The sequence below is a fragment of the Bos taurus genome, chromosome 4, assembly GCF_002263795.3.
Source record: "Bos taurus isolate L1 Dominette 01449 registration number 42190680 breed Hereford chromosome 4, ARS-UCD2.0, whole genome shotgun sequence".
Lineage (NCBI taxonomy): Eukaryota > Metazoa > Chordata > Mammalia > Artiodactyla > Bovidae > Bos > Bos taurus.
The window spans coordinates 118808789-118836283 of record NC_037331.1 but is presented as its reverse complement, the minus strand read 5'-3'; the positions used below and the strand labels follow the sequence as shown (position 1 = coordinate 118836283).

At 60.2% G+C, this 27495-nt stretch overlaps 1 protein-coding gene across 5 annotated transcripts in view; it reads left to right on the top strand.

The window, feature by feature from the left end:
• Nucleotides 1-27495, top strand: part of PTPRN2 (protein tyrosine phosphatase receptor type N2) — a 598037-nt gene that overhangs the window by 493800 nt on the left and 76742 nt on the right. For all 5 annotated transcript variants that reach the window (XM_010804706.4, XM_059886010.1, XM_059886012.1 and 2 more), the window contains one exon: nt 17122-17316. In XM_010804706.4, coding sequence (XP_010803008.1) covers nt 17122-17316 — 195 coding nt within the window. The remainder of the gene's footprint in view (nt 1-17121; nt 17317-27495) is intronic.

Here is a 27495-nt window from a genome sequence, read left to right as displayed (position 1 = left end):
GTGAGAGTAAGGGGGCCTGTTTGCGGGACCTGCTTTTTGCCTGTGTTTTCCGTGTCAGGGGACCCGGCTCAGGGCCGACGGGCTCTGACCTGCATGCTCAGTCAGACCTTCCCGATACCTCTCCACTCCGGGTCTGAATGTGCCTCTGGAAACCTGAAGTGGTAGCGTGTTTTTCTCATAAATCTTAAACTTTCAAACGTGCCGTTTCCAAAAGCAGCGACTGCATGCGCGTTCCCTGGCTTCTGTGCAACGCGTTCTCTCGGAAATAGCCCCGAGATCGGGGAACGTCTTCTAGGGGAGGCTGGAGTCTAGAAAGATGGCCAAAGAGACACCTATGCACACCCAGAAAACACACCGCCTTCCCGATGGAGCAGCTGCTGCCCCAGTCAGACAGTGGCAGTCGGACCAGACTTATTAAACACCGGAGACCCCTCAGTGAGGTGTCTGGGAACTGAACGATCGGGACGTCTAACGCGAAGGACACTGCGGCCTGGCCTCTGCGGCTCCCCGGGATCCCGTGTTACATGCCGTGGTCAGCTCTCCTCTTGGCGATGTGTCCATGGATCTGGGCTTTACCCCAGGCGGGCCCAGGGCATGGGGGCCGGAGAGGGCTCACCTGCCTCCTCCGGGTCAGGCTGCTTTCCCGGGTCTCGTGTTGTCCCGTGACAGCCGAGGGCAGAGAGTGTACCTGAGAGGCAGGTCCAGGCGGCACGGTTTGGGGCAGCTGGGGAGGGAAGGTGCGTCACTTGAATTGACTCTGATTCTGGCGAGGGTGGGTGGAATGTTCGCGTCCGCCTGCCCCTCTCTGTTAGCATGGGCGTCCACTTCCACCTCCCTGAGGCCCAAGCAGCGCGCCATAGGAGCCCGGGGCCTGGAAGACCCTCTGAGAGCCCCGCCTCTGCCCCCAGCCTCCGGCTCTCATGAGCGGTGCCCGTAGACATGCTGGGAAAGCCTGCTCTGACCCTGGTCCATGCCGCGGGGCCACTCCAGGCGGCAGGGCCTGTCATACGCGTGCGGGAAGCAGGCGTGGGGTGGGCATGACTTGTCCCGGGCCCCAGGTGGCAGGCAGCAGAGCTGAACTGGCCACGGGACAGGCAGGCGGCAGGATGCTCGCTGGACAGGGTTCCCTGCCCCAGGTCTGATGGCCCCTGTGCCACCTTCCTCCTCGAGGGGAGGGGAGCCAGGGAGACACTGGAGAGGCGGACGTCGCGCCCTGCCGGCTGGGGACTCCTCGCAGACACAGCGTCGGCTGTAAACCCACCCCAGGCCTGGGCACCGCACCACCCAGATGACCAAGGGGTCGTTGGCCTGATGGGGACCTCCCACACTGGGCCACAGGAGGGGCACAGAGCCCGCTGGAGGGCGGGGCGGCATGCTGGAGCCTGAGTGTGGACCCTTGGGCGGATGTGCGGGCAGGAGTACGCGCCGAGGCGCCGTGTCCCCTGCGCTGTGGAGCAGGGACAGGGTCCAGGGCCACGGGGCCAGTGACCCTCCCTACCCTTGAGCAAGGGCCATGCTGCCCCCGCGGGTAGCTGGCTTCTCCTGCATGAGGGCGACTGTGGGCCAGGCCCGTCGCCCCGTCCAGCTGGCCTTCTCTTGTCTTCCCACTGCGCTTCCCAGTCTCTCTCCATTCCTTTCCCTCCCTCCCAGTGTTTGACCTCGTGGACGGCCCTGCCCCCCCGCCTGGCGGCAGCAGCCAACCATGTCCCTGGGCCCCACGCTCCTCACCCACGGGACGGGAAGGGAAGCGCATCGGGCTGGTCCCTGGGCTCTAGAAGGTCCGAGAAGGTCACGGAGGCGCCCGGCACCTCATCTCTATGTGCTGTTCAGGGAGCGGCTGTGTGTGCTGACCACGGCATGTGTGCTGACCGCGGCGTGTGTGCTGACCGCGGCATGTGTGCTGACCGCGGCGTGTGTGTGCTGACCGCGGCGTGTGTGCTGACCGCGGCGTGTGTGCTGACCGCGGCGTGTGTGTGCTGACCGCGGCGTGTGTGTGCTGACCGCGGCGTGTGTGCTGACCGCGGCGTGTGTGTGCTGACCGCGGCATGTGTGCTGACCGCGGAGTGTGTGCTGACCGCGGTGTGTGTGCTGACCATGGCACTCGGGTGTTGGTGGGTGTGGCTTCCTCTGGAGGCGCGGCTCGGGCCCCCCCAGCTCAGGTGAACGTCTCTGACTTCTCGCCCTGCAAGGGCTGTTCTCTCTGCTTTAGACCCTGATCCAGAGATGCAGGCACGTTTCCTGGACCGCAGCTGAGCACATACGTTCTGCAAGAATAGCAGTGTGCTCCTGGGGAAAGCCAGAGAAACCCGAGGCCTGACTGTCCTGGGGAGTCCAGGACGTTGTGGGGAGGGCGCTGATCGAGGCGGGCTGTGGGGACAGTGGCCGTGGTGTCCGTGGGGCGCTGCTCCCCGTCTGTCTGTGGAGGTCAGTCCCGCCGTCCTCCACCGTCTGCAGGAAGGTGGACTCGTGTGTGTGTGTCCAGGGCCTCCTGAGTCCAGCGCGTCTGTTCCCCTCGCCCGGCCGCGGGCGCCCCTCAGCAGGCGGCGGAGCCCGTGTGCGGCCTGGTGTCCTGGGAGACCCCCTGTGGGCTTCTCGGCGATGCCAAGCTCTGCTGAAAGGTGGGTGCTGGGAGGAGAAGCCTGCGAGAGTGCAGGGAAGTGTGAAAATGGATTCAACGGGGATTTAGACCCAGACAGCAGGAGGGCGGGAGGGAATGCTAAAAGGCAGGTAATCAGAGGCCGGGGTCCCGTGAGTGAGCCAGGCGGTCCCGCGAAGCCCAGCGACAGGCCCACAACCCGCCTCCCCTTCCGGGGTCTGCCTCCCGCTCCCCAGCTCCTGCTGGCCCGGCCCCGGGGAGTGCACGTCCCCGTGAAGGTGAGGGGGCTCCACAGAGGCCTGTGCCTGCAGAGCCCGCTGTCTGTCCACCAGGCCTCCAGGATGGGCCTGGCGCGGGCGGCCATGGGCAGAGCCCCACAGCGCTGCCCGGTCAGCTCCTGAGCCCCTGCTGGCCCGATGGCACCTGTGCCCCCGGGGACCCCCCGTGCCACGCACAGTGACGTGCACCCCCCCATCAAAGGCGGCCAAGCCCAGCTCTTAACTCAACATGGGCCTGGCACAACCGAGGGCAGAGCTCACTGAGGGGAAAGCCGAGGGCTGTTGGCTCCGACCGTCGGAGGCCACAGAAGTGTGTGTTTACGAGGGGAGAACGCTTCGGAAAGAGCAGCTGCACAGCCCAACCCAGGGGAGTCAGGCAGGGCACAGCGGTTTCCAAACGTCAGAGGGGACCGTGCGGGGACGTGGCGCGGGGGACGGCCACCTGTGAGCCCCCAACGCAGGGCGGCGCACTCACCCGCCCGGGCAGGCCCAGCGTCCACACCGCTGTCTCCTGAGGCCCCTTTGGCGTGGAGTCTGTATGCCTGTCAGTCCCCACCCCTGGCCAGCAGCTGCACGGCCTGTGTGTCTGGGCCCCTGCTGGCCTGCAGCTCACCCTGGGGGAGGGACGCCTTGGGGAGCCTCGGGAAGACCACGTGCCTCGAGAGAAGTACGCCTCTTCCAGAAAGTCTTTTCCAGAATCCACTTCTTCCAGTGATGACATCATGGTTTCTAAAGCGGCAGGGGCGGAAGAGAACTCTGTTTCAAAGCAGTTTACAGGGAGGACCGGTTCACGCTGGGTTAGGCACGTGCCTGAGACGAGCAGCTCTGAGAGGGGCCCCTGGGAGCCTGCGGTGGTCAGGGAGGACTTCCCAGAGGAGGTGAGCGAGGGGGCTCAGATGGAGAGACAAGAGGCAGGGTGCCTGGGAGAGGAGGGGGCCGGGGTCTGGGCCGTGGACAGAGGCGTCTCCTTGGAGCTGACGCTTACACTGAGGAGAGAGAGGCCTTTGGAGGCGGTCGAGCCCAGATCCGAGAGCATCTTGGACAGATGGAGGTGGGAGTTCCAGGAGCCGGGGGGCGTGTCTGTGCTGCACGCGAGTCACCTCTTCGGGAGACGTCACCGGAGGGATGCCCGTGACAGGGGAGAAGCTCCATAACAGTGTTTCTCTTCTCCATCTAATTAACAGCTCTTAAACTTTGTGGCTCAAAACATTTGAGTCTCCGTTGGGGTTTTCTATTTTGGAAGTGAAAGTTGCTCAGTTGTGTCTGACTCTTTGTGACCCCATGAATGGAATTCTCCAGGCCAGAATACTGGAGTGGGTAGCCTTTCCCTTCTCCAGGGGATCCCAGGGGTCGAATCTAGGTCTCCTGCATTGCAGGAGGATTCTTTACCAGCTGAGCCACCAGGGAAGCCCAAGAATACTGGAGTGGGTAATCTATCCCTTCTCCAGCAGATCTTCCTGACCCAGGAATTGAACCAGGGTCTTCTGCATTGTAGGCAGATTCTTTACCAACTGAGCTATGAGGGAAGCCCACCAAAGCACTCCTGCTTTGAAAGACTTGCTGATAATTAAGAATGGAATTGTGGTGGGTTATTTATTAGCAAGGGCAAGGTATTCATACAGGTGACTTCCTATTAGGAAGGCGACAGTCGTGAAAAAGTAGTGTTTTAAGGTTCTTTAATGTAAAAAATAATGCAGCCAGCAAAGTTCGGTATCTGGGTGTGTGTTTGCATGCGTCTGTGACTATTTGGAGAATGAAAAAAGGAAGGCTCACAAGTGATTGCATCAGCAGGAAAGGCCAGATGCTTTAAGATGCTTGGCTGTGTAAGGTGTGTGAGGGTTATGGACAGGAAGCACAGGTTAGTGATGTTTCATCGCAGATGAGCTAGAAGAGTCTGTGTGACGGACGCTGGGGCTCTAACACTGCCCAGGGCGCCAGTGTCAGTATGGAACTAGACGTATATCCTCTAGAGTTAGGAGTTGTGATTTGTTTTATACGTAAGCATTTTATCGTTTTCTTGTTTTATAGACAGTGAAGCAGAAGAATAACAAGTGAGAGGAATGTTCTTTAGATTACATCCTTCGTAATCCCGAACACCGTGCTCTTTAAGTAGAGTCCACGGTGGTCTTGGGTGGGAGGAAAGCGTTGCTTGTGCAGCAGCCGTCAGCTGGGAGGGCAGTCTCAGCTGTTTACCTGCCCCCAGTCATCCCCACCCCGGCTTCCCCTTCCTCTCCCACATCCAGGGAGAAGGGAAGTACTGAGTTCAGCGACCGCAGAACTTGACATTGAAACGCCAAGGGGAAAAAAACCTCAGTTCCCCTGTTGTTTGCTTTCGAACTTTCTTTTCTGACTTCAGACCCTGTGTTTCCCAAATGGTGGTCGTTAAGTGGTGCGTTTTAACTCTGGTCCCCCATCCTGTGGCCCCCCGCTTCCTGAGACAGATTCCTGGGGCGCGTCTTGGGTGCACAGACCTCACGCTGGCTCCAGCAACCTGCGACTCATGGCCCCGGGCCCTGGCCAGCAGTGCCCCACGTGTCTGCTTGCTCTCGGGGCCTCTCCTGGGATGCCCCTTCTGGGGCTTTCCTCCAGGGCCGCGGCCAGCTTGGACCTGCTGTGGAAGCTGGGCGCCTGTGCCTTCCTGGCGGTGACAGCCTGAGACGTTCCTGCTGGCCTCAGAGGTCAGCGCCCTCACCTCACAGCTGGGAGAACCGAGATCAAACGGACTGACGGTGACTTGCCCCCATCACCCTGCGCGTCAGTGTTGGGGGGCCGCGTCGCCATTCACAGCAGCTTCGGTGGCGTAACTGGTCCCCGAAGGATGCTGTGAGTTTGTCTCTGAGGCGGAGGCAGCTGCCTCCCGGCCCGCGTCCCCCGCGGCCCTGCCTCTGCCTTAACAAGGCTGCAGGTGGGACGGGGAGCTGGGAAGCCCTTTTGTGCCTGGCTCTGTATTGGCCTTGGGCCCGCCCTTGAGCTCCTCTGTCCTGGAACCTTTGTGCAGGCTGCAGCCCTCACTCGGAAAGCCGTCCCCCAGCTCTGCTCCCTCGAGCGTCCCATCTGTCCCCTGGCCGGACCCCACACCCGCCGCCCGCCCAGCGTGGCCCCTCCTGAGGGACCCCTCCCGGCACCTTGGACCGCCCTTCACTTCTGGAGGGGCTTTCGCCCCGGGCTGAGCCAGACCAGAACTTGGCTTGTTCCTTCCCCTGCGTGTCCTCTGAAAAGAAGGTGAGGATCTGTGGAATGAACGCTCAGCCTCAGCAGGGACCGCTCAGAGCCCGGGAAAGCCTGGTTGGCAGGTGGGTCTAAGGTATCGTCATGAGAGGAGCCGGTCGGGGGGCGTGTTTAGAACTCTCGTGAAGACATCACCCTTAACCTCCAGCGTTGAGAGCAGTGCCCAGCACGCAGCACGGGGTGTGTGTTGAGCTCCACATGTGGATGAACGAGACGACGGTGATGACAGACCTTGGGGCTTCAGTATCTGCTGAGCAAGGAGAAAATAAGGGAGGTGCAAACGTTGCTGGTAGGAGACGGCTGCTCGTCCGCGTCCGCGTCAGGACCAGGGCTCCCTGAAGAGGTGCGCAGTTTGTTTCCACTTGACGTGGCCGTTTTTTATTGTCTGAATATTAAATATGAACCTGAAACGCCCCTGCACACAGTGGAGCCACTCCAGACTGCCTTTGCCCTCAGAGGCCGAGTCGAATGTGAGCTATGAGGCGTCTCTGACATTCAGGACCCAGGGAGCTGTCAGCTGCAGGAGTCCAGGAAGTTCGGGCTTTGTGTTTGCTGTTTTATTTGTCTTAACGACGGTGGCCCTGCTGGGGGCTTCTAGCTGGACGGGAATCCTCCTGTGGACGGGAACCCTCCTGTGAGGGCTTCTGGGTCTTGCCGAGGTTGTGGGTCAGACACACTCTCTCCTGCATCTCCATGAATTCCGGCTTTCAGCTGAAGCATCAGAGATCATTGCGGAAACCATGGTAACTGTGGGTTAGGAGAGAAGATACTCGTGGAGTTACGTGTTTCCTTCCTGTGTTCTCCTCGTCACAGCTCTTCCCCGGTTTCACCCTGATGGTGATCAGAAACAGAGCCGACGGCGTGTGTCCCAGGTCTGAAAGGACACTCAGGCTCGGGGCGGGGCCTTGTGGACGTGGACGAGTCAGACACACCGGGGAGGAACTTAGTAACGTGTCTTCTGGGCCCATCTTTAGGCAGCAGGCCAGCCGTAATTTGGTGATTTCATCTCTTGCACTAGAGAGCTATGGAAAATGAGACCGGTCTCGAGCTTTCACCTAAGGCTCACCAGTGATGTCCCAGCCCCACCCGAGGACCTGAGTCCAGCCCCCAGGCAGCCCCACCGCCCGCAGCCTCTCGTAGGGGCGGCCCTGCCCTCAGCGTCTCGGCCACTGCCCAGCGTGGGGGGCCTGGGCCCTAGGGGCTCCTGGCTGCAGGCAGTACCCACTGATGAGCGGGCATCGGGAGAGCCTCATTGATCTGTGCTGGACACCGAGGGGGACAGAGAACAAGAAAGTGACCGCTGCCCTCGGTTTGGCAGGCGAGGACTGTCCACGTGGCGGTAACTGGACAGCAGGCAGGGTCACTGTCACGGCCGCGCATCTCTGACCGTGGACTGCTCCAGACGGGGAAGCGAGCGGGACGCCCTTCTCACCTCTGTCAGCAGAGATGAGTCTGTGTCCTTACCTCTCATTTACAGAAAGCGTTTACAAGGCGGGAGCCGTGACTCACTGTTGCTCCGTAAACACTGCTGCCCGGGGGCTGTCCTCACAGTTGACTGGTGCCACGGGAGCCGGCACCGAAGGCGGCTGCGGTCCCGCCAGAGGAGCCCGGGTCTGCAGCCACAGCTGTTCTCAGGGTGTCGGGGTGCTGGTGGGGCACAGGTTAAAGGTCAGAATGAGGACCGGCTTGTGGAGACTCTCAGGCCAGCTCAGGATTCACTCTGGAGACGGGCTTCTCCCCTGCATGGGCACATGCGTGGATGTGTGTGTGTGTGCATGTGTGTACACACAATGCATTCACGTGTGCATGCATGTGTGTGTACACGTGTGTGCATGGTGTGTGTTCGTGTGTGCACATACACGCATTCGTGTGTGCATGGTGTGTGCGCTGTGTACATGTGTGCGTGCATGTGTGTGCACATGCATGCACATGGTCTGTGCTCGGGTGAGCATGCTGTTCTGCCAGGGGAATGTAAACGTGATCTGGGCATCACTGAGCAGCTGGTGGATGCAGTGAAGAGGGTCCAGGACGAGTGGTGGGGACCCCGTGACACACGCCAGGGCTGGAGAGACAGGCTGAGCGCCAGCTCTCGTCCAGAGAGCAGAAGGCGGCCTGGATCGGGGACCCCGCCCACTGCCCCTGCTGCGCCTCTAACCCCCCCGGGTCCTCTGCTTCCTACCCAGAAACAGCCGGGGCACCCGATCCCTTACGAGGCCACTGGGGAGAGCTGTCCTGGGGTGCACAGAGCACACATCTGTGTCCACGTCCCAGGGCAACGCCGAGCAGATGAGCTGCTTTCAGTGGGAGGGGCCCCGTGAAACCCCACCCTCACCCAGCGTGAGTCTGTGCTCGCGGCCTGCTCGAGGCTGTTCCTCCCGGTCACACTTGTCACGCGTCACAGCTGCTGGGGGCGAGCCCGGCTCACCAGGCGAGGCTCCACTTTTCTTCCTGTGCTTTTTCTCGATGGACATTCCTGGACCCGGAGTGTCCGGGTCAGACATTTCACTCGTTCATTCATTTTCCACGTAGAAGTTGCCGTGTGTTAGACATACCTCGTGTGGGGTTTTATTGGGAAAGTGAAGCCTGATCAGTCAACTACAAACCAGCAAACTGAGCGGGAAGAGGAGGCGTGCCTGGGCCTCACCCTGAGGGCCCGACCCAGGGCTCCCCTGCTGCCCGCGGGCCTTTTGCCGTTGCGCTTGTGGTCACGCCACCTCCGAGCATGTTCGTGGCGCCCTCCGTCATGGCGTCTCCGTGGCCTCTTGCATGTGACCCCCCGAACGCCACTCTGGGGTCGCCTGTGCCCCTTGCTCTCACCGTGTTGTGGGGTCCGCAGTGCCTTTGGAGCTGGGCTGAGGCCTCCCAGGGCAGCCGCTCCTTTTCAGCATTTTTATCCGCCCGGAGAGTAATTGCCCCCCCACCCCCACCCCCCGGGGCACGTAATGAACCCCTTTCGCTCTCTCCCAGCTTTGCGCGTCCCTCCCCAGCTTTGCGCTGCTGCACTAATTACGATCCCAAATAGCCCCACAAACCCGGGGCCTTTGTGTGCACACTCGGCGTCCGCTGCTTTGTTCCCGCTGCTCCGTGAAAGGTACAAAGAGGCTGTTCTGAAGCCCGGGGAGTCCTGTTTTTCCTCGGGCGCAGTCTGGGGACGGCAGGCCTTGTCTCTCAGAGCAAGCCTCACTCGGTCCAGGTTCCCCGTCAGATAAGATTCCACGTGTGAGGGTGGCCTTCTGCCGCCAGAGTCCTGTTCGACTCACTTTGCAGATTGTGCTACAGCGTAGGGACGGTGGACACTGCAGACGCATCCCAGGGCCGCGGCCGGAGGTAGCGGGGGAAGCTGGTGGCTTCACAGACAACGATCTGCACACACTGTGCACGCCTGGCTCCTGAGCCCACATCCCTGCACCCCCTCCTGCCCCCCACACCCCCGCACGCCCGTGCCCTGAGGACCCCTGGAGTGGGAGGCTTCAGAGCTTCAGCGGATGCTGTGCTGACTCTGTTCTCTGGACCTGCCCGCTTGGGTGGCTGGCGGGGCTGGATGGACTGAGGGGGCGCCCTGCACGGTGACAGGAGGGGGGCCCCGCGTTGGCTTCATGGGAGGTTCACGCCCCGTCTCACCTCTCTTGACCAACGAGGATGCGTTCAGGACACGTGCGTCACATGTTTGATGATCCTGTGATGGAGTACTGGATTTTAGGGGGACTGAAGTGCTATTCTTTTCTCTTTAGAGACTTCTGAACCCTGGTTTCCCCAAGAAGGGAGGGGAGAGATCCTTCCCACTGTAGACAGTGGCCGGTCGGCAAACTGGGTTCCGCATGGCCCGTGCCCTCCCCAGCAGGGGGACAGTGCGCGTGGAACCCCGCCTTTCAGCTGTGGTGTCCTGGGAGGAGGACCTGACCGGGCATCCTGACTGCTCCCGCACACCCATGCGTGATCCAGGAAGCTGGTCGGGGAGCCCGTGTCCAGCAGAAGGAAGGCGTGGTCGGCGGCTGCACGCTCGCCTCACGCCCCAGCCCTGTGTTGGCTCTTTGCCCATTCGCTCTTGGAATGCCCCCTACGGCCCTGTGCAGCCCTTCTGCCACCATCCCCACCTCCACAGGTCAGGAGGCTGACGTCCAGACACAGGCGGCTTGTCCAAAGCCTCGCAGCTGCTGAGCGGCCAAGCTGGGACTCAGGCCCGGGGCTTCTGGGTGGGAGTCGTTGCCTGGACACCCTCGACCCGAAATGCCTGGCGTGGACGGGGTGTGTCTCCAGCCGAGCTCTGTCCCTGGACCCCCTTGACCCGAGATGCTTGGTGGGGCAGGGTCTGTCTCGGGCCAAGCTCTGTCCCCCAACCCCCTTGACCCAAGGATGGGGTCTGTCTCGGGCCAAGCTATCTGTCCCACTGGGTCCATCTTCTCCCTGGGCTGGCTCCTGAGATGCTCATGGCACAGGAACCCCTGCTCCCCAAGAGGAGAGGCCCCATCGACGCTGCTGATGCTGCTGTGGGCTTGCCGGCCAAAGGGCCCCATCTCCGCGTGATTGCGTGCGTACCGCCCCCCACAGGAGCTCGGGACACTGCATCTGTCCTCTCCATGACCGTCCCCAGACCTGAGAGAGTCCAGAAGCTGAAGACACACAGCCGCGCAGAGAAGCATCAGCTCCCCAGAGACCGGCGTCCTTGAAACCACAGCAGCGTGGCCCCAAACAGGCGGTTTCCTCTTCACTGTCGGAAAAGTACTTCTTTTCCTTCACACTCGCCGTCTTCTCTCCTGCTAAAGCGCAGGCACTGTGAGGAGAAGCAGATCCGGCCAGACTCCTAGTGGGAGTGTTCCCTGAGCTCCGGTCACAGCCGCAGAGAGTGCTCGGGGGTAAGGGAGCCCCACGTCTGCGGGTACAGCCCCGGGGCTCCAGCTCTGTGCTGGCGCCCACTCTGCAGGGATGGACGAGGGGCACCCCGAGCCAAGAGACGTTTGAAGGGAAGCCACACATGGCTGGTCGACCCTGCATGTAGGTCTGCGAGCAGAAGGCGCCTGTGGCTGAGTCTGCCCATCTTCCTCTTCGTAATGGATTGCCCTTGGTTGTTGAGTCACGTGAATCAGGACCTGAGGATGGTAATTGCCTTTATCCACTCAAGGGCATCATGCTAAATGCTCAGGATCATTCTTATGAGAGTAACGTGTCCTAGATCATGAGCAGAGTCCGTTTTTAATCAAGAGAGAGTTAGTCTGGATCTTTAAACTCCTTAAAGATTTTTTGTTCAGTGGAGGGGCTGGAAGGTGCTGTCCAGCCGAGCAAAGGCTATTTGCCAGACTCTTGTCTGTGCTCTGGACGTGGCCACGTCTGCAAAGTTGAAGGGGACTGATTTCAGTGAGGCTGCGCTGTGGTCCGCGGGCTTCCCTGGGGCTCAGTGGTGAAGAACGCCAGCGCAGGAGACACGAGTTCCCTGCGTCGGGAAGATCCCCTGGAGAAGAAGACAGAGCCCACTGCAGTATTCCTGCCTGGGAAATCCCACGGACAGAGGAGCCTGATGGGCTATAGTCAATGGAGTCAGAAAGAGTTGGACGCGACCAAGTGACTCACATACACACACACACTAGTTCGTACCTCGATGGGCTGTGTCCCATAGTTTTCATTCGGGGTTCCCGTGACCTCACCCAGGGAGTGAGCGCTCGGCGTGGACTCTGCCCTGTCTGCTGGCTGCCAGGGTTATGAATGAGGAAAAGTCCCAAACGTGAATGGGCTTGTCTCTGGGTTTCTCTCAGAGCCGGCTGTGGAGTTCATTCAGCGTGATCAGTGTCCTTTCGCTCAAGTGGGCCACCTTCCCTGGATGATCACAGCTCATAGCTCTGCACTCTCACCCCCCGTCACAGGCTATCACCTACAGGAGATTGGTCTTGGCGACTGCAGCGTTTATCACGCGACGATGCCGCGTGGTCCTTCCTGGTCGTAAATGCAGGCAGTGAACTCAGGGAAGCGCGTTGGCCTGGTCGCAGCTCCGTGTGATGGGAACTCACGTTGTGAACTGCACGTTACATTTAAATAAGTGGTTAAGCCCAGCTGGTGCGCTCTCTTGTCGCCTGAGGGGTCAGCGGGTTCATGCCTTCGCTGTCGCCATGGGGACTGCGGATGCCTTTTTCGGGAGACGTGGTTCTTTTGAATGAAGAATGAGGCTCTGTCTGCAGGTTCCCCATCTGGTCAAGGGGCGGGCAGCCTGGTGAACCCACCGCACTAGGCGGCCTCGCTGCGAGACCCACAGACTGGGACCTTGCCACAAGACCATACACCTGGGCAGTGAAAATCCACCCAGTCAGTCTCCTTGCCAGACCATTACTAGGGCAGGTATGTTCTAAAAAGTTCATTTTTCCTTTGAAAATTTTAATTTTCAAGCATTGCTCAGAGCATGGACAAAATATAGAATTTCTATTATTAACTTACAAGCTGTAATCAACATAAAGGACTAACTTAAAAGGCTGCACAGTGACCCCCGGGATTTCCACATCTTTCTATGACCGTCTGCCTCTCTGGGTTCACCCAGAGCATCCTGCGACCATGTAGGGGGTGACGTGGCCGCCGGTCGGGGAGGTGGCTGCAGTGACCGTGAGGGACTCTGCCCGGTACTGGATGGAAGGAGCCAGGACCGAAGGTTCACTCGAGCCCTTTCCTCAAACACAGGGACCTGCGTGTCCCCTCCAGGGGGGTGTGCTCATCGTCAGACTGGGGCGGGTCAGACTGAACCACTGTGGGGTGAGCCCTGTTTTTTGGCTGTGGACGGACCGGTCTGGTGCTCTTGGGTTAGGTCAGGAGCTGCGGCGGGGGTGGGACTTGCCTGCTTGCGGGCACGGCATGGCACTCAGCTCTGTGGTCCCGCAGCAAGCACAGACAAGCCCCACAGCTTCTGACAGTGCCACGGCCTACTAATCCGAGCCAGAGGCAGCTCATCCCCATGTCTCGGGTCCAGAGGGCAGGGTTGGGACCCCAGCCTCGAGGACTGCAGCAGGCAAACCCCCGGGGAGCCGAGCTGCAGGTTGGGGGGACCAGGGAGCGCGGCTCTGACCCTCACTGCCGCAGCCACGCAGGTGCAGAGACCACACTTGTTGCTTCCGGACCCAGGTCCCCCAGGGGGGGCCAAGCGAAGGTGTGTGGTGGGAGCCCGGCATTGCTCCCCAAGGGGTGACACGGCAGTCCTGGCCCCCTGCTTCCCCACCTGCAGCCACCCTCCTGGGGGTTCTTCCAGCCACGTGGGCCTCCTGCCCTCTTGCCCTCACTGCCCACCTCCTGGCCTCCACATCAGCCTTCGTCCGCCCATGGGGCTCCCGTCCTGACCCCTCGAGGCCCCAGCGTCCAGTGTCGGGTGGGAGCCTTGCTGAGAAAGTTCGTGACGACACTGATGGTCACCTGGGAGCTCAGGCCTGTTCCTGAACGCTCCACCTGAGCCTGGTCTCCCACGCGGGCCTCCAGAGGGCTTTGCCTGTGTCCCCATTTCAGAGTAGGAGGTGGGGGCACAGAGAGGCTCGCCGGTTTGCTCAAGGTCACACAGCCGACAACTGCCATCCCCAGGACTCAGCGTCAGCATCGCACTCCGGATGTGAGTGGATGGACGCTTCCAGGAGCCAGGAGAGAATCAGTGTGGGGGATGCTGCTGTTCCCATAGCAGCCTCTGGAGCAGCAGGTGCAGGGCGCTGGGCTCCAGGGGGCCTGCGTTCAGCCAGGGCGGCCTGGTGTGCTGTCCAGAGGGGTGGCTTTGCGGAGGCAGGGCTGCCCAGTGTCTGCTCGGGGCCCTCGGAACTCACCTCTGCTGGTGACTTGCGGGAGCTGGGGCGAGGCGGCTGCTGGGCCCCGGGCGTATCACCTCCCCCCGGCCCATCCACTGGCGCCAGGCCGGGCCCTCCCAGGCCCCCAGGAGCAGTGGCTCCAGCCCCCGGGTGTCTCATCTCTGCTTGACCCTCCCCTGGTTCCACCATCTCTCAGCTCATCCCACCTCATCATTTATCATGTAGAGGCTGGACTGTGGTCAGTTTGAGGTCAAGCGTCCCCCCCTTAGCGGTTGCACCCACTTTTATATGCAGGTGAAAGAGGCCTGACCCTGCGTGGGCCCCCCCGGCAGTGGGCCTGCGCGGCCCGGAGCCCCGCTCTGGGCAGGCGAGGGGCCTCCTCTGCAGCCTGGGGCCCCTGTGGTCAGTGTTGGTGCTCTTGGATGCGGGGGTGACAGCTTCTCTTGGATTGTTGCTGCAACTTTTATTTAAAACACAGAGACCCACAAGGAGAATCCACTCTCAGTAGCGGCCTGGAGAATGCTGGGCCTGAGTTGCAGGGCCAGTCCTGGGGGGCCACGGGCACCTGTGTGGGCTGGGCTGGCTCTCCAAGTCGGTCCTAATCACCAGTGACTCGTGAGGAGGCCGTGGGGTGATCTGGGGCACCCCCACCTCTAAAACTCCTGCTTCCAGAAAAGTGTCTCTAACTCGCCAGGCCACCGAGAGCTGATCTGGTTTAGAGAACGGTTCTGTCTTAATTGCACCAACACCCACTCCCGCGCTGGTCAGTGAGGGACCCCCTCCACTCCTGCACTGGTCAGTGAGGGGAGCCCCTCCACTCCTATACTGGTCAGTGAGGGGAGCCCCCCCACTCCCGCACTGGTCGGTGATGGAGCCCCTCCACTCCTGCACTGGTCAATGAGGGACCCCCTCCATTCCCGCACTGGTCAGTGAGGGGAGCCCCTCCACTCCCATACTGGTCAGTGAGGGGAGCCCCCCCACTCGCGCACTGGTCAGTGACAGGAATGGTGACAGGGTCTGTGATGGACCTCACTCGGGGCCTCGCTGGCGTTCCGCATACTGGAACCCTTGAGTCTTCTGCGCTCTCCGGTTCCTTCCGTCTCAGGGTGAAAGCACTCAGGCCGAGCCCTGAATGCCTCGCCCAAGGTCACACAGGGAGTCTGGCCAGGCAGGGGCCCCGCCAGGGCGCGCCCTCTCCATGGGGACCGAGGAGGGATGGAACCCGGGGTGCCCGTCGCCCTTCATCCCAGCACCTCCAGGGCAGACAGCAGCTGCCCTGATGTTCTACTGTTTCGGGGGTGAACTGCCAGCTTCTCAGATCCTCTTCCCCAGAGGAGCCGTTCTTGGAGGGCATTTTCTGTTCTTCTGGGTGAATGACATGAAACCTCGCAAGTTACTGCAGAAAGTTCTCGGTGTGCTTTTCTCAAAGTCAGGTGACATCCACCGTGCCTAAGTGGGAAGCGGTGGGAGGTGGACTTGGCCCTGGAGGCATGTGCCTCCATATCGGCACAGTCGCCTGCTGTGCAGCTTCCTGGTGGCTCGGTGGTGAAGAGCCCGCCTGCGGTGCAGGAGACGCAGCAGATGCGGGTTCGATCCCTGAGTCGGGACTATGCCCTGGAGGAGGGCGTGGCAACCCACTCCGGCATTCGTGCCTGGAGACTCCCACGGACAGAGGAGCCCTGGCCAGCAGTCCATAGGTGGCCTGTGGATGCGACTGAGCACACCCGCTGTGTTGGGCTCCTTGTTGCTTCTAAGATTCTGTGAAGCCGAGGGGGAAGTCTCAAGCAGACTGGTTGTCTGGGAGCCATGGGTAACTCCTGAGCCCTGGGGGAGAGAGGCAGGGCCCCCCTCACCACCGCCCTTCCTTCCCTTTGGTCTCTTGCACTGGCTTCTGCAGTGCCCACCCCGCCCCCTGCAGATGCTCGGACGGGGCTGGGGGCTCTCGGCCAGGTGGCCCACCTCACAGCGCACCTGAGCCATCCTCTGACCCGGGGAAGGGTCAGCACAGTGTCCCCGGGGAGAGCGAGCCCTCAGCGGCCTCAGGACGAGCTTTAGTCCCAGAAACAGGCGGCCAGGTGAGAGGACACAGAGCGGAGACCTCCTTGCCCGCAGGACCTTGAGGCCAGGACAGCAGCCGGGTGTGCAGGGTGCGGCCCCCGAGGGCACCAGGGAAGAGGAGGAGCCTCGGGTCTCCACACCGCCTCTTTGCCCCGAGCAGTCTTCAACTCGTGGGCCAAGATTCTCTTGTAGACTTTCTCTTCACGTCCTTCTGCTGGATGGCTCTGCTGACAGCGTTCGCTGGGCAGGGCTGGGAGTCACCACAGCGTGACTGATGGGATCCCCCCAAAGGCATTTCTGTGGGTCAGAAGGGGGGAGCGTCCAGCCAGATCTCCTGGGGGCCGGGTGACCACCGAGCCCTGAGTCTGGCGGCCGCGGGCACAGCCAGGCCTCCCCCGCCAGGCTGGTCACACACCCCTGTGCCGGGGCCCTGAGGCCCCACGGTGATCCAGCCAAGCTCCGTCAGCCCCAGGGAGCTCGTCCGGCAGGCCCGTCCCTGTCCACCCTGCACGGTCCCCCGTGTGCGCTTCTGCTGATTCTCTCCTGCGCGGCCTCACCGCTGCAAGCGAGGCTTTGGGAACAAGAAGAACCAAAAAGAGGGTTTTTTCCTAATGCTGTGACGAAAGTACAAGTGTCTGTATTTCAGTATAACCCCTGCCCCCACCAGAGCCCACGTTCTGAGGAGGGAGGAGGCGCTTGAAGTCTGTCCACACAGCACCCGGGCCAGGGCGGCCACGGTGGGCCTGGCAGCCCCGCCTGAGCCTGTGCGCGTCTGTGTGCGTGTCTCTGTGTGTCTTTGCGTGTGTGTGTGTGACTCTGTGTGTCTGTGTGTCTGTGTGTGCGTGTCTGTGTGTGTGACTCTGTGTGTGTGCGTGCATGTCTATGTGTGTGTCTGTGTGTGTGACTGTGTGTCTGTGTGTGTCTGTGTGTGCGTGTCTGTGTGTGTGACTCTGTGTGTGTGTCTCTGTGTGTGTGTGTGCGTGTCTCTGTGTGTCTATGCATGTGTGTGTCTGTGTGTGTGACTCTATGTGTCTGTGTGTCTGTGTGTGTGACTGTGTCTGTGTCCATATGCCTGTCTCTGGAGTATGCCTACCCTTGTGTGTGTCTGTGCGCATATCTGTAGGGTGCGCATGGTCTCGGGTCAGCCCTGTCCCGCGGCCCCGGGACTCAGGTGGGAGGCTCTGACCGGCCCGCTGTCTTGCAGGAGCTGTGCCGTCAGCGCATGGCGGTGCGCACGACCGAGCGCCCCGAGGCCGCGCACACGTCCCGCGTCAGCAGTGTGTCCTCCCAGTTCAGCGACGGGCCCATGCCCAGCCCCTCCGCGCGGAGCAGCACCTCGTCCTGGTCAGAGGAGCCCGTGCAGCCCAACATGGACATCTCCACCGGCCACATGGTCCTGGTAAGGCCCCGGGCCCTGCCACGCGGAGTGGCCGGGAGAGGCTGGGGGGGCGGTCCCTGACTGCCCAGCCTGCGCCCCGCCCACCGGGGGAGCGGCTGGGAGAGGTGGGGTTGGTGGGGGAGGGTCCCCAACTGCCCAGCACACTAGCGAGGCAGTAAGGGGAGGGCACCCTGATATCCAGCCTTCCCCCGAGGCCTCCCCAAGGGAGGGTTGTCCCCACTCTACACAGAACACTGGCCCCAGTGAACAGCTGTGGGGTTTGCCCTGGGAACGCACACAGGTGAGCGCCAACTCAATGTACACAGTTGAGTGCCGACTGTGTGCGAGGCTTTCTGAGCAGCAGCGTCTTGGTGAATAAATGTCCCCCCCACCCCATGCTGCTTCTTGTGGGAAGGGTCAGCTGCCCGCTCAGCACAGAAGCCTCCCCATAGGAAGCCCCCCGCCCTTCCAGCAGGTGGTACTTGGTGCATAATTGCCATCCAGGTTTTATAAGAGGCACGCGTTCATAACTCAGCCCCTTGCACCGTGTGGACAGGTCCTGACAGCCGTGGTCCCCACCCTCTCCCTGGTCAGGACCGTCTCTCTGGCCACAGTCCCTCCTGCTGGGGGCGGGCTGCAGGTGACCCTGGGCAGAGCCTGGGCTGCTGCCCCCAGAGCAGCTGGGCCCTCGTGATCGGGGAGGAGTGTCCACCATACTTAGGGTCCAGAGACCCGCCCTGGGGTGGGTCCCACATGCCGCCCTTGTGTTAAACGTTTGCTCTTCGTGGGGACTTTCCTAGGTGTTTATCTGCTAACAGCATGCGTGCTAGGGTGCAGCCACAGGAAGCCAGTGTCTGGGTTCCCCCGGCAGGAGACCAGCACAGACGGGTGGCTTAGCAGACGCTCAAGTCCCTCGGTCTGGAAGCGGGGGCTGAGACAAGGCCGGCAGATGTGGGGTTCGGTGGGAGTGCGTGTCCTGGCTCTCAGATGGCAGCCTCTCGGCGTGTCCTCTGTGGGGAGGGGGCAGGGAGCTCTGGGGTCTCGTGTGGGCCCTGATCTCGGCGCGAGGGCCCCACCTCTGCCCTCGTCACCTTGGCGGCCAGGATTCCAGGGAATGTGGGAGACACAGACGTTCGCTCCAGAGCAGCTGGGAGACCACGTGTTCGCTAAAGAGCTTCGGTGGGCAGCTGGAGGTGAGGCCTCGGGTCACCCACGGTGACCTCGGTGGGCAGAGGCCTCACTACCGGATGTGCAAGTCCCAGGGCAGGAGATATAGGTGCCTCACAGACTGACGGACACATCTGAGACCACAGGACAGGAGGAAGCCGAAATCCAGGAGCTCAGCTCTGCTCCCGCCCCTGCAGGCGGAGGGCCCAGGGCTCAGGCCGCATGACACTCCCAGGGCTCCGCGTGGACGTGGGGGCATCCTGAGTCCCGGGTCTGCAGTTTCCTGGGGAGACAGCTCACCCTCGGGTCTCAGATGTGCTGCCCTGCTGCGCCCACAGCCAGCAACCCAGGAAGAGCCTCTCCTGTGGATTGTGGCTCAATCGCTCAGTCGTCTCTGACTCTGTGACCCCGCAGACTGCACCCCCAGGCAAGGATACTGGAGTGGGTTGCCATTCGCTTCTCCAGGGGATCTTCCCCACCCAGGGATTGAACCCAGGTCACCTGCATTGCAGGCGGATTCTTTACAGACCGAGTCACCAGGGAACTTCTCTGTGGATAAGTAACTGTGGTCATATTACTTTAGAGCTGATTTTTTTAGAGAACACATCCCTTTTAGAAAAGGAAATGTATCCAAAAGTTCAGATTTCTGATGAGATTCCGTGCTGGGGCCAACACGTCAGCGAGGGCCATTTATCTGGCAGGTTCCCTCCGGGAGACGTGTGTTGAGAGTCTTTGTCGTGGATGTTTCCATATTTCCAGACCTTCAAGTTGCAACCTGATGTATCTCACCTCCAAACGGGAGGTGATAGTATTATGTTTTCCATAGGAAATTGTGTCTCTCGGTTCCCGTGTGTGACGGCAGATGTGAGAGGGAGCCTGGTGGTAGTCTCTGGGTGAGTCCCGACCCACAGAGCTGACCCACCATCCCCCAGCCACCCGCAGCCCCGCTAACATGGGGCAAGCCCCCGCAACGGCAGCGACCCCCACCCACCACCATCCCACACAGACACCTGCATGCCCTGGGCCGGCCCGTGGACTCAAAGCTCCCTCTCATTAACCGACTTCGTCTGAACGGGGGTCACCAGCTGCTCTTCCCGACTCGGAGTGGGGAGCAAACCCCGTGGAGACAGGCCAAGGGGGCCACGAGGACCCCACTGGGCACGGCCCGAGCCGCCGCCCCCTGACCCGGGCACAGAGGGGCCTCTCAGCCCGCCGTGGTCGTCACCCCCGCACGGGGCGCCAAGACGAGGAGACGGGCAGAAGCGAGTCCCCGCGGCCTTTTACACTGTCTCCCCACAACGGCAGGTGGTGTGGCTCGTCTCTTAGGCTCAGGAACCGCGGCCTTTCTCACGGGGCCACCTCCCTGGGCCGGGCGGTCTTGTCAGCGGTACATGGACGCTGGGCCCGCGTCCGCGTGGGCTGCGGAGCACCTAAACCTCGGGACCTGACCCCCCGACCTGCTGACCCATCAAGGCCTCCGGGACACGGGCGTGCCATGCCTGGGCCTCCCGGCCCTCCGTCAGGACCGCTCCCGGCATCAGACAGCCGGCCCCCGGGATCACTCGCGACAGTGCGGGGGCACGGGTGCCCAAGTCCAAGCAGACCCCAGGAGCCAACCGGGAACCTGCTGGGAGGCGCCCTCACCCCCAAGGTGCAGGACGGAACGTGCCCCTTGGCAGAGCCTGGAGCCTCTGAGGGACTGAGGAGCAGACCGCTGCTGAGCCAGGCCACTGTAGCCGGAGGGCGGCAAGGAGCCAACCTTGGGGGAGCCCTCGGCCCTGAGCGCCCTCGCCCCACACCCCGGCCACCCCATCCACGCGGCGTGTCGTCGGGTTCTGCGCTGAGGCCCCACGCTGGGAGCTGCCGTACAGAGCTCTCGACACACCAGTCCTCCTGCGGGTGAGAAGGAGCCGGCAGCCCTCCCCCCAGAGGAGGCAGGCGGCCCCGCGAGGCCTTCGCGGGAGAAGTGCACGCAGTCACAGGCTGCGGTGCTGACGATGAAGTCACTGACGGCAGCCCACCCGACCAGGGCCACCTCCCGCCACGGGGTCCGGCACAGCCTCAGGGCTGCCGAGCCCGGGGCTAGACTGCAGACGGACGTCCTGCTGGCAGCGAGGGCTCCAGGCCCCCACAACTGGCAGAAGCGAGGAAGCATGGCCGTATCCCGGCCCCGAGTCCCTGATGAACCCTCTGACCTCGGCTTTCTCATCCGCAACACAGGCTCAGTGGTAGCACCCCGCGAGTTCCCCGTGAGGGCTAACCCAGGGAGGGTGAGATGCCGGGCCTGTGGACCTGCAGCTGTGACGAGTAAACCGGGAAGCATTGGGGCCAAAATGAGAATAATTTTCCTCCGACGAAGCTGAGGAGCAAGGGCCTGCCCTGCGGGGAGACGTCCGGACGCCGCAGCCCTGGGTGCACGTAGCGGTGCTTCGGGGGGTGTTGCGAGCCCAGGAGGGGGGCCACGAGGCGGGGCCTGACCACACAGCACACAGGCCTGGGGCGAGGTGGGGGCCCCAGCGTCACCACGAGGGGAGATGGGGCGGTGAACCAGGCTGGCTTCTGAAGACGCGTTTCCAAGGCAACGTGACCAGGTCTGATGCAGCTCAGGACAGCGCTCCGGAGACGGAGGCCTCGGGTCAGGGACTGCATGGAGCTGCGGTCAGCATCATCGTTTACACCCGTGACGGGCACGGCTTCTTCAGACCCCCATCCACCCTTTGGAAAGCTAAAGGGTCACCTTTGAATTTACCTTTTCAAAAGGCCTGTTTCTAGACTACGCTCGTCTTCAGAGGCCGACTGTCAGGTCTCTGGGCCTGGAGGCTGGAAGCCCGAGGTCGGGGTGTGGGAAGATTTCGTTTGCCTGGGCCTCTCTCTGCCACCTGGACATGGTCTTCCCCCGAGTCCTCACGCGGCCGTCCCTCTGTGTGCGTGACCTCATCTCTTCTTACAAGGACCCCAGTCAGGGTGGCCCACGGCCCACCCACCACTTGATCACCTCTTTCGAGGCTCCACCTCCAGGCAAACTCGCACCCGAGGTCTTGGGGGCCAAACTTCCTCCTATGGGTTTGGGGGACACAGTTAGCATGTGACGGGGCCTGAGGCCTGAACCGCGTGCGTCTGCTGCTCATGTGAAGGCAGGGAGAGGCCTGACTCCTTTCTGCCCGAGCCCTCCACCACACACTGTGCTGGAGGTGATGGCTTACACTGCTGGGAGGCGGCCAGCTCCCCAGGCTCCCGGGGGCGTCTGTTGTGCAGCCCCCACCTACGGCGAGTGGGCTGGAGGGGAGGCTGGTGGACACAGGCTGTCTCCTCCCCCTCTGGGCGCAGCGACCCCACCCCTCCCCCTCTGGGTGTGGTGACCCCCACGTCCCTGGTGCAGTGACCCCCGAGTGCAGTGACCCCACCCCTCCCCCTCTGGGCACAGTGACCCCCACCCCTCCCCCTCTGGGTGTGGTGACCCTCACGTCCCTGGTGCAGTGACCCCCGAGTGCAGTGACCCCACCCCTCCCCCTCTGGGCACAGTGACCCCCACCCCTCCCCACTCTGGGTGCAGTGACCCCCATACCCTCCTCCTCTGGGAGAAGGCGCGTCTCCAGGAGGGTGCTCAGGAAAGGAAGGTGTTAGCACAGGAAGCAACAGCACATGGCAGGAACCGTGTAGGGGCCGTCAGCTTCTCACCAGGAGCTGGGGTGGGGACCACTGCTCAGCGGGGAATAGAAGGTGGGGAGGCAGAGCAACATTCAGACCCACGGGCCTGGCCCTGGGCTTCTGCAGAGCCGACCCGGGGCCCCTGCTGACCGTGCCGCCCACGCGGCCAGCCCTCCGCATGGGGCTGCTCTGGAGCTTCAAGGTCAGTGCCTTTTATTTTGGCCCCACCTTGAAGCATGCGGAACCTTAGTTCCCCAAGCAGGAAGTGCAGCTGCACCCCTGCGCTGGAAGCACTGAGTCTTAGCCACTGGGCCGCCAGGGAGGCCCCGGTGGCGTCGGTGGCTCCTCACTGTTTGGTCCTGAGGGAGTGCCGTCTCCCCTGCCCAGTCCTGGGGGCACAGAACCATCGTTACATTTTTGGTGGGAGGTGTGACCCGTCTTGTGATTATTAAACAGCTGATTTGTCGTTTAAAGTGCTAGGATGAGGCCGGAACGACTTCTTGCTTGTCACACCTTCTTGTTGAGAGTGAGCTGTGTAAGATGGAGTGGGGCCCAGCACTCAGTTAGGGTTTATTGAATTAGATTGAATGCTCAGACACAATGTGTAAGTTTGTGAGTTAACGTTTCCAAGGGGGAAAAATGGAAACTGGTGTCCAGATAGCACTTGGGAAGTGTCCGTTCACACGCACAGACATGAAACACTCCCCGTGTGCCTGACTGCCTTCCTCAGCGAAACCTGACGTGTCGCCCAGAAAACAGGCCACGTTCTTCCAGCCCAAAGGGCTCTTCTGGGGTCTGGCAGATTTAGAAACACTCGGGAAACGGAGTGACCACAGCGTGAGCCCAGGCCCAGGGCGGAACTGTGTAAAATCAGTAGTATATAACGTGTCGTTCTTGTTGAGTCTCCAAGGCGTGTCTGACTCTTTGTGACCCCATGGACTACAGCACACCAGGCTTCCTGTACTTCACTACCTCCTGGAGCTTGCTCAAACCCATGTCCATCGAGTCGGTGACGCCATCCAACCTTCTCATCCTCTGTCGTCCCCTTCTCCTCCTGCCTTCAGTCTTCCCCAGCATCCATATCTTTTCCAATCAGTCAGCTCTTGGCATCAGGTGGCCAAAGTATCGGAGTTTCAGCTTCAACATCAGTCCTTCCAATGAACACCCAGGACTGATCTCCTTCAGAATGGACTGGTTGCATCTCCTTGCAGTCCAAGGGACTCTCAAGAGTCTTCTCCAACACCACAGTTCAAAAGCATCAATTCTTCAGCGCTCAGCCTTCTTCACAGTCCAACTCTCACGTCCATACATGACCACTGGAAAAACCATAGCCTTGACTAAACAGACCTTTGTGGGGAAAGAGCTGTCTCTGCTTCTTAATATGCTGTCTAGGCTTGTCGTAGCTTCTCTGTATAACATGTAGCTTCTGAAATTGCACTTCACCAGTAGTTCACCAGGGAACGCTGTTGCTCATCCTTCCGTCCCTGCCACGTGGCACAGCTCCGGGGCACAGCATGTGCTCCTGAGTGTCCGAGTGGAGTAGTCGGTCAGTGAGCTGTCCCGAGAAGGTTTCAGTCTGTTTGCGGTGAGGAGGAGGGCGCAGCTGGAGCAGGCTGGATGCAGCCAAGTGCCGGGTCCTTTGCTGGGAGACCCTCTGTCCTGGGGGGCCTGGGCAGGGAGGGGCCGCTGTCCGGGTGGGCAGGAGACGGCAGGAAAGGTTGCAGCCCCTCCGGGAACCCCAATCCTGCTCCCAGGGTGAGAGTGCTCGGGAGAAGCGGGGCGTTCACACAGCCTTGAACGGCCGTGACCCTGGCCAGAGTGAGGGGCTGCACTCTGTCCGCATGTGGCCCCTGCGGCTCCCTGAGCAGGGAGAGTCCAGCTCTCCCTTTGCTCAGTTGAGTGCGTCTGCTGGAGGTGAAGGCGTGACCCACAAGCCGGACCCCAGGGATCACGACCTCTGTCCTCTGACGGTTTCTGTTCCGGAGTCAGAGGGGAGAGGCGCTGACGAAAGGTGGTCCCAAACCCAAAGGCTGCCTCCCAGGGCGGCCCCTGGGGCCCCTCAAGACCATCGGCTTGGTCTCCCCAGCCGAGGAACAGGGCGGCTCACGAAGCCCCGTGAGGGTGCCCGAGCCGCCTGTGCAGGGCCGCCCAGGACTCCTTGTGCCAGAGGTGTGGGGCGGGCCGCCGGCGTGCCGTGGTGTCGCCCCCTCGCTTCCTCTGCTAGTCCAGCTGACTGCCCCCCACAGGCTCGGCCGTTGTAATTTAATTATTATCCGGGTGATTTTACCAAGCACATCTCTGCCCCCGCCCAGATAACCTCAGGGACGCTGACGCTGACCCTGGTCTCTCCCTCTGAGACAAGTTTTGTCATTTTCCAGTATTTTAGTTTCACTGTATGTTTATGCCCTTAAACTAACCGTTTCTTAATTACTGATTTTCATACTCAGCCCTTATTCAGGTTGACTCATTTTCTTCCACATCAGCATCACTTTTCTCAGTTCTTTGGGGTACAATTTCCTCTTGTCCTAAAACATATTCTTCTTGCGGTCCTTTAGTAGGAAAGTCTTCCCTTTCTTGTCTGAAAATGTCTTTAATTAGTCCTCACACTTGCATGATAGATGAGACGAGGGTCAGATTCTAGCCGCTTTTAAGCCTTGTTTTCTTGCCCTGGAGGCTGTTGACAGGCTGTTGTTCGTGCGGAGGCTGTACCTTCGTGAGCATCTGACTTTCTTCCTGAAGTCCGCAGCTCCGTCGTTAAGGAACTTCCCTGTGCCGTCTTCGTGGGGACCTAGTTCACGATATATTTTTCTTTGCTCCAGACTTACTACGATTCCTGAAGTCAGAATTCCTATCTTCCGCCAATTCTAGAAGGTGGAGCGCCATTCACAGCTCCCCTCTGACTGTAGGCTGTCACTCTCCCTGTGCATATTCCCTGTCGGCCCCTCTGCCCTGCATTCCGGGGCGTGTCCCCAGCCCTGCTGCCCAGCGTGCCTCGCCTCCCTTTAGCAGCGTCTGGTCCACCACATGACATGTGCTCTGTGTCTGGTCTCCAGGAGTGCATTTTTCGTTTGCAGTTGTTCTGCTACTCTTTCCAAGTCTGCCTGCTGCGTTCTACTTGTCTTAAATTGTTGAACCTCCTCTGACAGTTATAAACATAGCGTTTGACTGTTTCCATGTAATAGTGATATTTCTATTATCTAGGTTCCTATGGGCTGAAACTCACACTTGGGTAGGTTTGCCATCTGTTGGATTCTGGAATTTCGGGTTATAAGCTCCTCATCAGTGGGGCTTTATCTCTCAGAATTTTGTGTAGGCCATGCTGACAGTGTTGACCCCAAAGGAGAGGTTTTGAGATGGATATTCCTGCCACTCCTGGCTTTCATGAAGCCACGACCATCTTTACATCAGCTCCCCACCCAGAGATTCCCAGGTGACGTACGTATCGTGAGTTTGACCCTCAACCCTAGATGAGGCCCCAGGTCCGAATGTTTTCCCATTTTGAGTCTGTAGGAGACAGGTAAGCTCCTCGTGGAGCTTATGCTTTCGGCAAATGCTTTCACTGGCGTGTGGTTTCTGGGCGTCCTGGTTTGGGGAGGAGGTGGCTCACACCCAGCACCCTGCCTCCTACATGTCTGGTTGCCCACAGTCTCGTGTGGACAGTGGAAGCCCAGCACCCGGGACTTCCCTTTGTGTTGTGACAGGCAGGCCGTGCCGTCCACCCAGCATCTCCAGGTTCTCACAGAGGAAGCCTTGCCGGTTACTTGTTCTCGTCTCCAGGAACACGAGACTCATTGCAGGTTAAATGCAGTGTGGATGGCCACTGCCAGTTGATTTCACGTCACCTTCAGAATCACATCTAAGGCCCAGCTTCACGTTCTGCATAATAAATGAGACACCTCAAGGTGCTCCCGTATTCTGAGAGTGACCAGCCACCTCATCCAGGACAGTTCCCACACTTCCCTTTTGTACATGGGCAAAGGGGTCATGAGTCCCAAAGAAGGGCAAGGCCGAAGAATGCTCAAGCTACCGCACAGTTGCACTCACCTCACACACTAGCAAAGTAACGCTCAGAATTCTCCAAGCCAGGCTTCGACAATACGTGAACTGTGAACTTCCAGATGTTCAAGCTGCATTTAGAAAAGGCAGAGGAACCAGAGATCAAATTGCCAACATCCACTGGATCATAGAAAAAACAACAAAATTCCAGAAAAACATCTCCTTCTGTTTTATTGACTATGCCAAAGCCTTTGACTATGTGGATCACAAAAAACTGTGGAAAATTCTTCAAGAGATGAGAATACCAGACCACCTGACCTGCTTCCTGAGAAATATGTATGCAGGTCAAGAAGCAACAGTTAGAACCAGACATGGAACAACAGACTGATTACAAATTGGGAAAAGAATACGTCAGAGCTGTATATTGTCACCCTGCAGTGTGAAATGCCAGGCTGGATGATGCACAAGCTGGAGTCAAGATTGCCATGAGGAATATCAATAACCTCAGATACACAGATGACACCACCCTAATGGCAGAAAGTGAAGAGGAACTGAAGAGCCTCTTGATGAAAGTGAAAGAGGAGAGTGAAAAGGCTGGCTTAAAACTCAATATTCAGAAAACTAAGATCATGGCATCTGGTCCCATCACTTCATGGCAAATAGATGGGGAAACAGTGGAAACAGTGAGAGACTTAATTTTGGGGGGCTCCAAAATCACTGCAGATGGTGACTGCAGCCATGAAGTTAAAAGACATTTGCTCCTTGGAAGAAAAGCTATGACCAACCTAGACAGCATTTTAAAAAGCAAAGACGTTACTTTGCCGACAAAGGTCCGTCTAGTCAAAGGTATGGTTTTTCCAGTAGTCATGTATGGATGTGAGAGTTGGACTACAAAGAAAGCTGAGTGCCGAAGAATTGATGCTTTTGAACTGTGGCGTTGGAGAAGACTCTTGAGAGTTCCTTGGACTGCAAGGAGATCCAGCCAGTCCATCCTAAAGGAAATCAGGAAATTCATTGGAAGGACCAATGCTGAAGCTGAAGCTCCAATAATTTGGCCACCTGATGCAAAGAACTGACTCCTTGGAAAAGACCCTGATGCTGGGAAAGACAGAAGGCAGGAGGAGAAGGGGACGACAGAGGATGGCATCACTGACGCGATGGACATGAGTTTGAGCAAGCTCCTGGAGTTGGTGATGGACAGGGAGGCCTGGCGTGCTGCAGTCCACGGGGTCGCAAAGAGTCAGACACAACTGAGGGACTGCACTGAAAAGGGTCACCTCGCCTCAGGAAGTGCCTGCACAGCTGTGTGCAGCATAGGCTGTCTGTGGACGCGCGTGGACAGGCGCCTTGGTCAGCAGCAGCTGGGCAGGTGAGTGGACCCTGGATGCG